At 38.1% G+C, this 14,763-nt stretch overlaps 2 protein-coding genes across 5 annotated transcripts in view; one reads left to right on the top strand and one right to left on the bottom strand.

Annotated features, from left to right (window-relative positions):
- The window catches only part of LOC121255618 (serine/threonine-protein kinase TOR-like), an 83,344-nt gene extending 75,634 nt beyond the window's left edge, over nucleotides 1–7,710 (top strand). Inside the window, 12 exon segments of the mRNA XM_041156015.1 lie at nucleotides 4,233–4,307; nucleotides 4,385–4,451; nucleotides 4,541–4,701; nucleotides 4,818–4,991; nucleotides 5,169–5,297; nucleotides 5,376–5,459; nucleotides 5,943–6,004; nucleotides 6,084–6,156; nucleotides 6,239–6,373; nucleotides 6,700–6,873; nucleotides 6,952–7,214; nucleotides 7,546–7,710. Coding sequence (XP_041011949.1) covers nucleotides 4,233–4,307; nucleotides 4,385–4,451; nucleotides 4,541–4,701; nucleotides 4,818–4,991; nucleotides 5,169–5,297; nucleotides 5,376–5,459; nucleotides 5,943–6,004; nucleotides 6,084–6,156; nucleotides 6,239–6,373; nucleotides 6,700–6,873; nucleotides 6,952–7,214; nucleotides 7,546–7,564 — 1,416 coding nt within the window. The 3' untranslated portion in view covers nucleotides 7,565–7,710.
- Nucleotides 7,711–8,290: 580 nt separating this feature from the next.
- LOC121255619 (inositol-tetrakisphosphate 1-kinase 3-like) lies at nucleotides 8,291–14,144 on the bottom strand. Of its 4 annotated transcripts, XR_005938812.1 has the most exons (11): nucleotides 12,806–12,828; nucleotides 11,886–11,967; nucleotides 11,671–11,703; nucleotides 11,222–11,342; nucleotides 11,006–11,098; nucleotides 10,550–10,669; nucleotides 10,279–10,455; nucleotides 9,877–9,932; nucleotides 9,699–9,783; nucleotides 8,594–8,813; nucleotides 8,410–8,492 (listed from the first exon to the last, which is right to left on the bottom strand). XR_005938812.1 is itself a non-coding variant. In XM_041156018.1 (10 exons), the coding sequence occupies exons 1-10, from the start codon at nucleotides 13,371–13,373 to the stop codon at nucleotides 8,722–8,724; spliced, it is 1,047 nt and encodes a 348-aa protein (XP_041011952.1). In that variant the 5' UTR covers nucleotides 13,374–14,142; the 3' UTR covers nucleotides 8,291–8,721. The 4 variants fall into 4 exon arrangements, 3 of the variants coding, with proteins under 3 accessions (XP_041011952.1, XP_041011950.1, XP_041011951.1); XM_041156018.1 differs by lacking the exon at nucleotides 12,806–12,828 and adding an exon at nucleotides 13,186–14,142 and having other exon boundaries at nucleotides 8,291–8,813; XM_041156016.1 differs by having other exon boundaries at nucleotides 8,291–8,813.
- Between the last annotated feature and the right edge of the window lie 619 nt (nucleotides 14,145–14,763).

Genomic DNA, 14,763 nt, shown 5'->3' with positions numbered 1-14,763 from the left:
GCAAATATCCAAGGAAGGAACTGGATTATAGTTCAATAAACCGGCTCGAATAGGCTCAAATTCAGGTCAAAGTTTCATCAAAAACTGATCGCGTTGACTCTCAGCATGAACCGCTTGAAAAGTTGCAAGTGCCGCGGTGGGAACCTTAGCATGAACAATAGTAGAATACTCGCTCCAAAGATTAATAAAACCAGAATAAAATTGCTCAATAGTTAAATTACCTTGACTGTAATTACTAATTTCCAACTCCAATTGGAACTTCCGAGCACTGTGATCTTGGTGGTAAATACGGTGGAGATAATCCCACATAGCCTGAGCCGTTGTAAAACAACGAACATTGGTCACAAGGTGAGACTCAATCGTCCCCAACAGCCAAGAGATCACCTTAGCATCCTTAACCTCCCATTGGGCAAGTTCATTTTCATCAGTGGGAACTTTAGCAGAACTATCAATATGTTTTGATAATTCTTTTCCTTTCAAAAACATTTTAAACTGAAATTCCCAAGTAGAAAAATTCTTCCCAGTAAAGCGAACAATAGTATTCTCAATAGACATGATGAAAGGAAATCACGTAGAAAATAGGAGCAAACCAACCAAAGAAACCAAGGCAGGCACGGCAATTTAAAACAAATAGAAGCCTAATAAGAAACCCACTAACAACAAGCAACAGCCCACACGAGGATAAACGGAAACCCGATACCTGCCCAGAACACCAACGGGAACCAAAGTGTCGACGTGCCAATGTGTCGACAGCCACAGACAACACCGACAGCCACAAACAGTGCCGACGTGCCCACAGCGACCCAGCCACCACAAAGCAATCACCGAGAGAGAGAAAAACAGCCCAGAACCAGAACAACGGCCACGAAGAGAAGGTTGAACACCATTCAACCACCACAAAAAAGGTCGAACACCACCATAGAAAACGTCGAACACCACCACAGAGGAGGTCAACTGCCACAGAACAGTAAACCCACAACGTGGTTCACCACAAAAAGGATCGACACACCAAGAGCAAGATGGGACTTGCCGAAATAGGGGAAAAAAAAAATCTTCCCGTCGCACACGAAGGATTAAGACCACAAAGATGAATATCAGAGTAGGGGCTTTGGTACCATGTCAAATTGGTCTGAATACCCTTTCCATAGGGATTGCTTTCATTATATAGAAGGAAATTTACAAGGTAAGTATCTATACAAGGTAAGTATTTACACGATTACATGTATATCTAGCTAGAAAGGAAAGTGTTGAACTAGAAAGGAAAATGTTACTAAAATACAATAATCATATTAAATCATATCTCCGTGACAATATCTACCATAAATTACTCCACTAATACAATATCTCAATATCTACCACTAATTACTCCATCTCCATATTTATCGGGATTTCCACACTCCCCCTCAAGTTGGATCATAAATGTTGATCATATTCAACTTGCAGAGGAAATCATCAAAACTTTGTCTAGATAGCCCTTTGGTGAAGATGTCCGCTGTTTGCTCTTTTGTAGGAACATAAGTCATACATATGGTTCCTTCTTCAACCTTTGCCTTGATAAAATGTCTATCCACTTCTACATGCTTGGTCCTGTCATGCTGAACTGGATTGAGAGAGATGTTTATGGCTGCTTTGTTATCACAGTAGAGCTTGATAGGGAATTTTATTGTGACATGTAGTTCTTCCAAGAGTTTTCGTAACCACAGTCCTTCACACATCCCTTGTGCAACTGCTCTAAACTCAACTTCAGCACTACTTCTGGCCACTACATTCTGTTTTTGGCTTCTCCAAGTTACCAAATTTCCCCATACAAAGGTGCAGTACCCTGTGGTGGACCTTCTATTCTCTGCTGAACCTACCCAATCAGCATCTGTGAAGATTTCTACTTCCTTGCTTTCACATTTTTTGAAGAATAGTCCTTTGCCCGAAGAACCCTTGAGATATCTGAGGATCTTGTGCACAGCTTCCAAGTGTGTTTCCTTTGGTGAATGCATGTGTTGGCTCAACACACTCACTACAAATGCAATGTCAGGTCTAGTATGTGATAGATAGATTAGTTTGCCAACTAATCTTTGATATCTTTCTTTTTCAAAAGGTCTTCCAAAGTCTCCTGTTCTTTTTCCTGCTTCGATGGGAGTGTCACTTGGTTTACACCAAGCATGCCAGTTTTGGTTAGGAGATCAAGAACATACTTGCGCTGAGAAACACTAATTCCCTTCTTTGATTTGGTAACTTCCATTCCCAAGAAGTACCTCATTTGTCCCAGGTCTTTTACTTCAAACTCAGTGGATAAGACTTTCTTCAACCTCTCCATCTCCACTAGATTATCTCCAATTAGGATTATATCATCAACATATACAATTAGAATTGTTTTCTTTCCATCTTCGGACTGCTGGAAAAACAAAGTATGGTCTGATTGTCCTTGTCGATATCCTTGACCCTTTATCACCTTTGCAAATCTATCGAACCATGCTATTGGAGGCTGTTTGAGTCCATACTAGGATTTCTTGAGTTTACATACTCTGTTTTCTTCACCCTTCTTACAAAAACCTAGTGGTACTGTCATGAAAAGTTCTTCTTCTAATTCGCCATTCAAAAATGCATTCTTAATGTCAAGTTGTTAAAGTGGCCAATCCAAGTTGGCTGCCAAAGACAAGAGTACCCGAATTGTATTTAACTTTGCCACAGGTGCAAACGTCTCGTTGTAGTCAATGCCATAGGTTTGTGTAAAGCCTTTTGCAACAAGACGGGCTTTGTACCGTTTTACTGTCCCATCAGCTTTATATTTCACAGTGAAAACCCATTTGCAGCCCATTGGTTTCTTCCCTCTTGGCAAATTCATCAGCTCCCAAGTTTCATTTTTTTCCAAGGCCTGCATTTCTTCCATAACTGCCTCTCTTCATTTTGGAATCTCCAAGGCTTCCTGAATATTCTTTGGAATTTTTATACTATCAAGGTTAGAAGAAAAGGCCCGACACCCTTTAGACAAAGTATTGTAAGACATGAATTTTGAAATAGGATATAGAGTACATGACCAAGTTTGTTTCCTAAGAGCAATAGGTAACTCAATATCAGTAGGCTCAGATTTATTAGAGGAGACCTCATGACAATTTTGAGCTATTACCTGGTTGGGATTGGAAAGAGACTCATGGTTGCTTGGATCTGTCATCGGTTCCAACTCTCTTGGTGCCTCAGGTGTGAGATTCTCCTTTGAGACTCGGGTGTGAGATTCTCCAAAGCTGTCCATTGACACCTCGCCCCCGCATCCCGGGGGCGGGGCGGACTCCCAATCCGTCCCGCCGGCCCACTTCAAAATGGACTACAGTCCACTAGGCCCAAAAATTATTCTTGGGTCCAAAAACACATTTTTGGACCCAAATTGTAAATTTAAATTTGTAAGTATGACTATAATTTAAAAATTATGTAATTTTTAAATTTGCTAGTGCATATTTTGTGTAAATTGTAGTATAGTAGGGTGACCCTTTTATAGATTGCTAAGGCAATACAAGAGTCTCACATTGTGAAGGCAATCTATAAAAGGGTCACCCTACTACACTACAACTTACACAAAATATTAAGTAAAAGTTCTACTTAATACATATTACTATATTTATATATAGTACAAATAATAAATATTTATAAATATGTATAGTACAAATATATATAAATATAATAAAATATATAAGTACGGGGCGGGAGAAATGCAGGGTGGGGTTGGGCCTGCCATGCGAGGGCAGGGCAGTGGGGTGTGGGGCCCCACTGCCCACCCCTATGGAAAATGGCTTACACATCTTGAGAGGGGTAAGCCACTTACGTCCCAAAGACTTAATTTTCCTGTTGACCAACCTAATATTTTCCTTTGATCATAATTTTCTACCCCTCCCAATCACACAAACAGCTGAATATTTTCCCAAAAAACATTTTCATCTGGAAACAAACACGGCCTTAGGATCCACAACTATTCCTTTCTATTATATTTTTTTACTCAATAAATATCTTGTACACCTTGGTATGAGCAATCTGGACGCTCTGTGCATCCGTACTTTGAATCCTCTTATCTCTTACCCCAAATTTTACTTTGTGGTTCTAAGGTGTCATCCGCGTCATGGTTATAAGCTTGTCCTCTGCTCTCTGCCCAGACATAGGTTATGGGTGGCTTAGGGTCTTACTCTGCATTTTTCTTTTGAATTGTCATAAATCATGGGTCCTAATATTTTAAGGAATGTCTTGGTCAGGCATGGGATCTCTATTATCATGTATTCAGAAGGATAGACAAGCAGCTTCAAAGTCTTACTACCCTGGACCTGCGAGTAAGAAGAATCTCCATTTTCATGAGCTTTTTGTCCATTATAATTGCATTAACATTTTTTTAACCAATGGAAACAAGTCTGTGTCTCCGGAGTTGTTAGAATGCCGCAATTTGGAGCTAGCTGTTCCTGGAACTTATCGAGCTGGTATGTTTGAGCATATATTTTCATCGCAACGTGCTAGGATTAGACCTTTTGAGGTGAACTCCAAGATAAATCACCTTGTCATATTTCAGATTCACCGGTGGTGACAATTGCGTCATTCGCACCTCAACTCGGTATTATACCATCTAAACAGCGACCTCGGAAGTTAACGATTCGTGGGAGTGATGGTAATGATCATGCCTTCTTGCTAAAGGGACATGAAGATTTACGCCAAGATGAACGTGTCATGCAGGTAAGTTCAGGTTTCCAGGTTTTAAAGGATATCTTTTTTCTATTTTCTAAATAAATATCGCGATTTTTTCACTTCTGTCGGGCACTAACATACCCTAACATACTTGTTCTTGCCAGCTTTTTGGTTTGGTGAATACACTGCTCGAGAATTCTAGGAAAACTGGAGAAAAGGATCTGCCTATTCAACGATATTCTGTCATTCCCTTGTCTCCCAACAGTGGATTGATTGGTTGGGTCCCAAATTGTGATACCCTCCACCATCTCATCCGGGAGTACAGGAATGCCAGAAAGGTCAGTTGAAGCCTCTCTCTCTCTCTCTCTCTCTCTCTCTCTCTCTCTCTCTCTCTCTCTCTCTCTCTCACATGTCCCTTATCTCTATGTTGTATATTTGCCCATGTTGTTGAGTGATTGTGTGGGCCTTTGAGGGTAACTGCATAGCTTGCTTGATTAAACATTTCATGGTTTCAGATTGCCCTGAATCAAGAGCACAAATATATGTTGAGTTTTGCCCCAGATTATGACCATTTGCCACTCATTGCTAAAGTGGAAGTATTTGAGCATGCCCTGAAAAATACTGAAGGAAATGACCTAGCAAGGGTATTTATTCTTGCTCTGTGCCTGTTGCTTTTGTTCTATTGTTACTTCTCAATGCTGCATTGAATTGGCTTTTGACAGGTTCTTTGGTTAAAAAGTAGCACTTCTGAGGTATGGCTAGAGAGGAGGACAAATTATACCAGAAGTTTAGCTGTCATGAGCATGGTATCTGTTTGCCTTTGTACCATCCTTCATATTCATATATTTTTTTATTCCTTCTCTCTTGTATGCTTCCCATGTACGTTGTGGCTCTCTATGATTTGTAATCCTCCCATCCCATACGCCCCCCCCCCCCCCCCCCCCCCCCCCCCCCCCAAAAAAAGAAAGAAAGAAAGAAAAAATAGAAAATAAATGTTTCAGATGCTGAGTCTATCTCTAAAACTTGCATCTCTAGAGTGCCCATTGTTAAGATAATCACATTTCAACGTTCGCATTGCACATAGACATGAGTTCATACTAATTTAGTGTCATTAAGCACCATGATGTTAACCGGTCCATATCAAGGCTTGACAACTTGTTTCACGAGGGTGGGTGTCTGCAAGTTTTTTTTTTTTTTTTTACTCATTTGCTCATGTTTTTTTTTTATAAGTAATATTCTCGTGTAATTTTAAGTTTTGAAGTGAGCTAAATAAGTTTTTCTTATTTCAGGTGGGTTACCTTCTTGGCTTAGGTGATCGACACCCAAGTAATCTTATGCTGCACCGGTCTAGGTATCTTATAGTAAGCGAAGCATTTAGGCCTGCTTTTGTTGAATTTTGCAGCATCTTACATTTTAGTGTTCTGTTGCAGCGGCAAGATCTTGCACATTGATTTCGGTGACTGCTTTGAAGCTTCAATGAACCGGGAGAAGTTTCCTGAGAAGGTTTGTCATTTGTGGTAATATGCCTCAAGCTTGGTGGGTTTTTATAGATTAAAAATCTTATATTTTAGAATTCTTAATGTAGGTACCCTTCCGCTTGACTAGAATGCTTGTGAAAGCCATGGAGGTTAGTGGTATTGAGGGTAATTTCCGTTCAACTTGTGAAAATGTGATGCAAGTTCTCCGAACGAATAGAGAGTGTGTCATGGCTATGATGGAGGTAAAGACTAGAAGTCCTACGTTCTGTTTTGAGTCTGTAAGCTTTGCCTTTAGGAAAAGTTAATGTTTTAGATCTAATTACATGGATGGACAGGGCGAGACAATCTTCCCCATATGGTTATACATACAAGCTTTAGAAATAAAATATTGAATGGGTAAATATTATTCTGTTTAATGGATCAATGACCATGATTGTGGGGTATGCTCATTTTAAAGATAAAAAAAGAGCGAGCAATGATTGTGACTTTGGTCCTTAATGAAATAGAAAATATTGCTAATTTGAAATGATAGAATAAGGAAGTTGATCCTAAGGTATATGTATTACAGGCCTTTGTTCACGATCCTCTAATCAATTGGCGTCTTTTCAACTTCAATGAAGTCCCACAAATGTCAGTGTTTGCAAGCACTAATGTTCCCCCTGTTGTGAATGATGAAGACTCTGCTCCAAATAAAGAGCTTGCTCAACCTCAACGGGGTGCTCGGGAAAGGGAACTTCTTCAGGTAAGTTAGAACCTTGATTGTCAGAGGATATGGAATTGTTTTACCGAGTTGCTCTTATATTATCAATTGGTTGTGCAGGCTGTTAATCAACTCGGTGATGCTAATGAGGTCTTGAATGAGCGTGCTGTAGTTGTAATGGCTCGAATGAGTAATAAACTTACTGGACGTGATTTTTCTACTTGTCCTGTCTCCACGAGTTCTGTCCAACATGGTGTTGACCAGAGCACCTTAATTTCTGGAGATAGCCGTGAAGTTGATCATGGATTATCTGTTAAACTGCAAGTTCAAAAGTTGATTATCCAAGCTACATCGCAGGAAAATTTGTGCCAAAATTATGTCGGGTAAGATGCTGCATTATTTTCTTCGCTTTGATGTTCTCTTTCTTTCAGACATGATATATATAAATCACACAACCATTTACTTTATTAACGTTACACATTTATTATTATTTTTTTGTCGGTAAATAAGAAGCTTTATTAAAAAAGCCAAGGCTAATCACGTGAAAGATGTTCTGAAATGAAAGTTCTGTCGATCACAACACTCCTGATTTGTCATACCCGCAAAACTATGAGTTTGAGAACCTGTAACTGTCTACATGCCGATAGTGTTTGATCAACTATGAATTCAGGAAATCCCGATATTTAATAATCACTACTTATTTGCCTGTTTCAGGTGGTGCCCTTTTTGGTAAGCGGAAGATTATCAATGTATATACGTGTATATTTTGTACCGAGCTGGACCTTCTGATAAATCCTTTTTCACTACCTAGTTATTGTGCATTGTATGATTGTATAGACGTAATTCGAATTAATAAAACATGCATCATTTGTGGGCTGATCTTTGCTCTCAAGTTTCGATTGCTTCAGAAGTTGATACTCCTTGTGCATATGCAATCTGGCTAAGTTGAAGGTTAAGATGATTGTGGGCAAGAAAAATAAAAGAGCTTTTGATCAATTCCCTGTCAGAATTGAAGTTCATTTGTCACCTATGTTCAATTACTGTTGCCCCCCGATCATGGGAATAATATTGTTTTTATGCATGCAGCCTGTGTAGGTTTGTTAAACTTCTAGTGATCTTGTTCAACGGATGCAATGCAACATTCTGATTATCATCGAGCTTTGTGTGAAACCAAAATACATTCCCAGAGGATCCTATTTTAAATGCAACAGCTGGGTTTCATGATTTACTGGCTCCAGTGTTTTTTTTTTTTTTTTTTTTTTGTTTTTTCTTTACTCAAGCTCTAAATATTATCTCGGACAACATAAATACTGGCAAATACCAAAGGGAAATTGCGCAGGAAATTAGCTTAGCAGTCACAATTTGAATCATCAGGAACAAAACGCCATAAAGAAGCTGAAGTCTATAAACCGAAAGCTAATAACACCTCAAAAACAAAAATTAAAAACAGTAGAAGGCCGGTCGTAACGTAAAGCTTCACTTGTTCATCAATTACAGGATTTGACAGGTTGAGAAATTGTGTCAGAGAAGGGAACCAGTAGAATCCTTTTACGAGAAGATCAGAGAATCAGTCGCTGCTCCCAAACAAATTGGAAAGTTGTGATTAGTCTCGAATGGAAGTTTATGTGGAAACACGAACACCAGACATTTGCTCATTTGGCCTAGAAACAGCACGGAATATCAGAAAATTTAAAAGAGCTTTAAGTTTGAACTGAGAACCTTTTGTACATGGTAGTGGGCATGAGCAAGGGACATTTCATACCAGCAAGTAATTACACAAGTAAAAATTAGATTTGACTGTTCTTCAATCTCCAAGGCCAAGGGGGGGCCAGCACCTGCAGTAGTAAGCATCATATACCAGATATATCTTGTACAAGCCTCCTCTAATCATTAAGCAGCAGGTCTCTTCTTATGCTTGCTCTGCACAAGGCTCAGCAGGAAATCTGTAAATATGTGCTCGTAGTCCGGCATTTTCCCATACCCTGCAGTGCTTCCAAAACATAAATATGAGACAACGTCAATTGTTCATGCATGTGTCTTGAGTGTGCTAGTGTGTGATAGAGAGACGAGGCGTTCACATCCGCTTCATATCTCCTGGAGGGTGATACCTTTGTAAGCTCCAATTCTAACATAAATAATTCAAAAAGTAACTAGGCATATTGGACATGACGTTTACACTTTCAACCGCAGCGTGCAATAAAGAAAAAAAAAAACGAAAAATCCGGTCGTGTTTACATGTCTAAAAAAAGGCTTAGGTGAACTAACTGGCCTAGTGATGGGCTAATCCAACCAGTAAACATATCCCAGTCCACAATCAGGTTATGGGCGCATGCAAGTTATTAAATCCTATTGAATGTTTGATTGATAAAAACTAACAAGAACGGAATCAGGCTCTGTAGGATTTGAACCGGCGACATTGGATTTTGGTAAAATTATTGGCCATCTTCAAAACCATTATTAAATTAGCCAAAGCTTGATTTGTTCCTGTGAAAGATGCATCATGCTTAAAATCACTAGGAAGCAGAAAAACTTGTATTTCAGTAAACAGCTAAAAGAAGTTACAGCCCTTTGCTTTCAAGTATTTGAAAGCCCAGGAAAAATCAAAACAAAAATGACAATTGAGTAATGATGGTAATGTGAAGTGACAAAATAGAGCTCTACTCAACAAATATTTGATAAAAGTGGGAGTGAAAATGGATGTGTTCCAGACGTATAAGAATGAAAGCAAATAACCAGCCAATCCGAAGTCATTACATATGATGTTTTGCATTACATATGATGTGTTTCAGAATCCACCACTGAACTCAACCTAAATCGAATCAGAAAAGAGAGTAAATTTGGCTTCAATGCAAACAGATTATACTTGCCAGGAAAGTAGTTGATGTCAATGACATAAAAGACATCTCTGGTCCCATGCTCTCGAATCATATCTATGTTGAATAGCCGGAGACCCTAGAAAATACAGCATAACTAGTTATTGGGAACAGATTACAAAGCCTATTTACATGACTGCTGCAACAAATGACTAGTACCAAGAATGCTTACCAGTCGGCAACGGAGCTCCCTTGCTAGATTCTCCAGCAAAGGTTGTGGAGGATGTACTGCATTATAAAATTACAGAAAGTAATGAGGCAGCCAACTTATGAGGCAGCTCTTTGCATGCCTCAGCCACTCAAATTCACTTAACCGGCACCACAAGTTTGATGCAATAATATGAAATAGCTCTACAATGAACCAGAAAAGAGGGCATTTAAGGATAAACCACGGTATCACTTAAAAACCCATAAAACCTCATTTCTTGTATGATAGAACTAACACATCGATGGATTCATAGTTAAAGAAACAATATATAATATGCAATCAAACAAAGAAAAAAGGTAGTCAAAATAGAAATTCGAACGAACTAAAATTCTTGGGAAGAGAAAAAATCAAATGCAATAATCTCACCAGCAACACTAGGTTCCAGATCTGCATCATCTGCAGAAGCTGCAGCAGATGAAACCCTTGGGAAACGGTTCACACCAGCAACTTTTTCTAGCTCGCGCTTACTGACATTAGGTAGAGAGAAACGCCTTACAACCTTTATGATTTCCCCCACAATATAAACTTTGAAGAGAATTCCACCTGATAATAAGCGAAATAAAAAGAATTTCAATTAAAATTATAGTAGTTGGTGGAATGGCAATGAAGATGTCCATGCATCAGTTGCCACATATACCATGGTTAACAAACTCCTGGAGAACCAAAGGAGGTTCAAGTTCTGCAAGGGAGAACTGATCATAAGCAAGAAATAGTTCATGTGACTTGGCACTTCCATCCACAACCAAAGGTTTTGCAACTGAAATAAGATCGAACAGGGGAAACATTATAAAGATACGAAATTAGAACACCCCCATAAAGATTACAAAACAGTTAAACAAGCCCATCAACAATTATCATTTAAAAACTAGGAGTCCTAGGAGTATATATGATATATCCCCAAAAAAAAACCCCCTCCAACTGATTGCCTAAATTTTAAGTCGACCATGAGTCAAACAGCATGGATCCACCAAGTACAAAGACATTAAGCGCTATAAACAAATTAAGCCCGGATAATCTAAACACATCACAAACCTCTGGTCCCCACACCCCTAATCTAAACAGAGGAAAAAAATGAAAAACAATCAGAACCTACCCAGAGGCAACTTGAGCCCAGCTTTATTCACTTCACAAGGAATTGAAGATGGATCTTTTGTAATGACCAACTGCCTTGGAACACCAACCTTGCCTAAAAGGACAGTTAACAATCAATGCGAAAATAGTTGGAATCACTAATTAAAATATAAAGAAAGACTTAGAAAGGGGAAAAAGATCTTGATACAGTTCACTATAAAAGTAGTAAGAAGCTTACCATGGCAGTCAGACAAGTTTAGATCTGCCACATCCTGCAGCATGGACTGACGATTGTGCAGATGTTCTATGGCATATGGAGGATCAAGGACAGTTACTTCAGGATTTTTTTGCCTGTAATTCTTCAAAAGAAAAGGATAAAAACAGATAACAGCAAGGTAAGCCACACTCTAAAGGCACAGCCATCTTATTATTATTATTAGTATCATTATTATTATTAGTAGTAGTTGTACTGCTGCTGCTGCTGCTGCAGCTACTACTACTACTATTATGATGACGAGGATTCAGAAAGTTACTGCACTGTAATAGCTAAAGGCAATAAATGATAGATAGCATCTATTTATATCATATTACAAGTTGTATATCAAGAAAATGCAGTATCACAAGTTCAACTCCTCATATAACTTGAGATATAAAAATACAAGAACGATAAGTTTAGATGGAACGGACCTCAATATTGGCACACCAGTCCTTTCCCGACAACTGGAAGGAACATTAGGCTTGTGAGACATTTACTTGAATATTAAAAAGGTGTTATTAGCATACAGTCAAAAATATTTTATCAAAAAAAAAAAAAAAAACAGCCAATAAAGCCACAACAAAAACTTAAAAATCAAAAGGATTTTTACAAGTCGAATAACAAGAAAAAAGAAATGATCTCTAACCTTATGCAAAACAACATCAAAAGGACCTTGATCTGACAGGGGCCTGTTTAAATCAATGGCTACAAAGAATATCCCCTTATTCCTACAGCACAAATAACAACATTTTGTTGTTCAGGCAACATTAAAGGATAAAGCTTCCTTCGTCCATAACACACCCAGCAAAGAAAGTTAAATAATAATTTTCGCTTCTACCTAATTAAAAAAATAACAAAGCATTCAGATGAAATGGCCATCGGATTTTTCCTCTAATTATAAATCCAGCGTTACCTATCAAAAATTATAATGCCACACTTAAAAGTAACAACCTAGAGTTGAGCTATTTATGAGGGACTCAAATCTAGTAAAGAGAAATGATGACGTCTTAAGTGATGTTTGGCCATGCTGATTTCCACCAATCTCATCGGAATAAACAAATAAATAAATACACGCATGCATATATATATACATACATACATACATAATGGTCAGAATAAATTAATGCCAGTTGAAGCTCCAAGCTGCTGACACACATTAAAGGTCCATCCGCCATATACAACAAAAGTTCCATGGAATGTAGTCTACAAACATTATCTAATAAAATATTTAACAAAGTCCTCGTACAGATGTATTAGCTCCGTTTTAGGGAACACGAGCTCATAGTCCAAGCAGTTAATAGATTACAAAAGAGAAAAACAAAAACATAAATTGCAGGAAATCATGGGACACATCGAGGAATAACCATTCTTCACAAGGAAAAGACAAGATTCTTCAGTAAACAGATCAATTTTATAGAAGATTAATCATACAAACTAGAGAGTAAAGCAACTTGACTTCGGGTTGGATCCTCATTTGTGGACTAATCCGAAAGGCATATCTGTCGAATATTCCCATTTTACAAAAACAAAATAGAAAAATAAAAAACATCCTTAGATTCCAGATACCCAGAAGTGAACCCGATAAGATAAGTCAATCCAAACAGCTGCAAAAGATTGATTCGCGAAAGTGATCGTCTCTCACCACCATCGAGAAAGACAACCACCACTGCAAAAGCGTTTTGCCGAAAAAGTATCTGATTCAAATAGAAACAAGAAAACAAACACCCAAATCTTTGGGCGTTACCCCATATAAGGAAATTAAATTGACGAATTTCATACTGCAAAAATATACAGCATGTACATACACAAATACATTTCTATATGACAGAATGGCCAATTTCAACGCGATATAAGGCAATAATCATCGACTGTACAAAAATGGTGAATTTGAATGCAATAGATGGAAGAATGTGTTCGGAAACGAATAGGTGTAAGTGAGATTATACCTAGCAAGGCAGAGAAGCTTGGGCTGCAAGAAGCTCTTTTTCTTCTTAGAGGTCAAGGCATACCCGACGACGAGATCGTGCGACTGTGAGTGAGGGAACCCGATGCCGATCGAATACGTCTGCGAATTGAAGCTATCGGTTACCTTCCTCTCCTCCTCCTCTGGTTGGATTTCACCGTTCAACCTCATGCCCACAGGGAAGGAAAAGAAACCCTAACTCCAGAAGAGATGAAACAGGGAATTTGGGATTCGTTTTCTTGATTTCTTTCGTAGAGACTCGAGATGGTTAATTAATGACGATGAAGACCACGACACAGTAACAATAACAATAATAATAATAATAATAATAACAATGTTATTACAAAGGATTTATGGAGCGGAATGTTCAATGAAATGAACCAAATCGAACTGGAAATATGGAATCTTCCCGGGCGGTGAATTCGAACTTCAAGGATTCGTTTTGTTTTTCCTGCTCTGTCTGTGTCACTGAGAGGCAGGGCGAAGATAGGTGTGGCTTGGCTGGGTTTCTGTTTCTCTCTCTTCTATAGTATTCCCTCTTCTTCCTTCCATCTGCCTCTCTCCATATACCAAATTTAGCGCGTGCGTGCATTTATATATCTCATCTCATCTAAGTGTAAGAACAGAGACATGGATGAGAGAGAGGGAGAGAGCAGCTAGTGGGGTTGCTGAACACACTCGCATTGTAATTTTATATATTTATATATGAAAGATTGTGGAGGAAGACCGAAGATTTGGAAGCTTCGACTGTCTGGGATTTTTCCTTTTTTTTTTTTTTTTGGTTTATGTTTTCCTATTTTACACTCCCATTCCTCGTGCACTACGATTCGACTGCCTGTTCAAATCTTGTCTTCCAGAGCCTGATTGCTTCCGATTCATATTCTCTCTTCACAATCCAATCCTCATTCTACAAAGATCCTTCAACTGTCTTACATCTCTCCTCTCTCTTTGGTCTTATTATCTCTTCACAAACATACTGTATGTACAATTTACAGTCAATATATGCAAATTGTCCATTCATTCATCCAACTCAATCTGGCTCCCGAATCACCGACATTATCAAACCCAGAATTTTAGAATTCCAAAATCAGATTATATATCGGATGAAGCCTGAATTCATCCAACTCCTCTTATGTTGACGTGTTTTAGCTCTCAGATTTATGGAAAAATTCAAGGTCAACTAACGTCTTAGATAATAGATATGCAAAGGTTGAGGAAATAATGTCAACTATGATCAACTAATTTCTTGCTGCCAATAAATTAGCAGTACTGCCCCCACCCCAAGTAAACCTTTCCTCTCAGATAGGGGTAACTTAAGGCTGGCTGGGTATTATTTTTTAAAAATATCTTGAATCAAATTATGTTATTTTTTATATGATTAATTTTAACAAGAATAAAACCACTTAACAAAACTTCAATTTATAAATAAAAAATAATCGTTGCAGTCGTGAGTGTGTAAGTGTCGCATAATCATTTTAAAAAAAAAATAAATATAAAATTTATATAAAAAAATTAAATATTTAATAATAAATCTCATTATTTTTTAAAATAATTATACGAT

The sequence above is a fragment of the Juglans microcarpa x Juglans regia genome, chromosome 3D (genome assembly GCF_004785595.1).
Source record: "Juglans microcarpa x Juglans regia isolate MS1-56 chromosome 3D, Jm3101_v1.0, whole genome shotgun sequence".
Lineage (NCBI taxonomy): Eukaryota > Viridiplantae > Streptophyta > Magnoliopsida > Fagales > Juglandaceae > Juglans > Juglans microcarpa x Juglans regia.
This window is presented reverse-complemented; position numbering and strand designations above follow the sequence as displayed.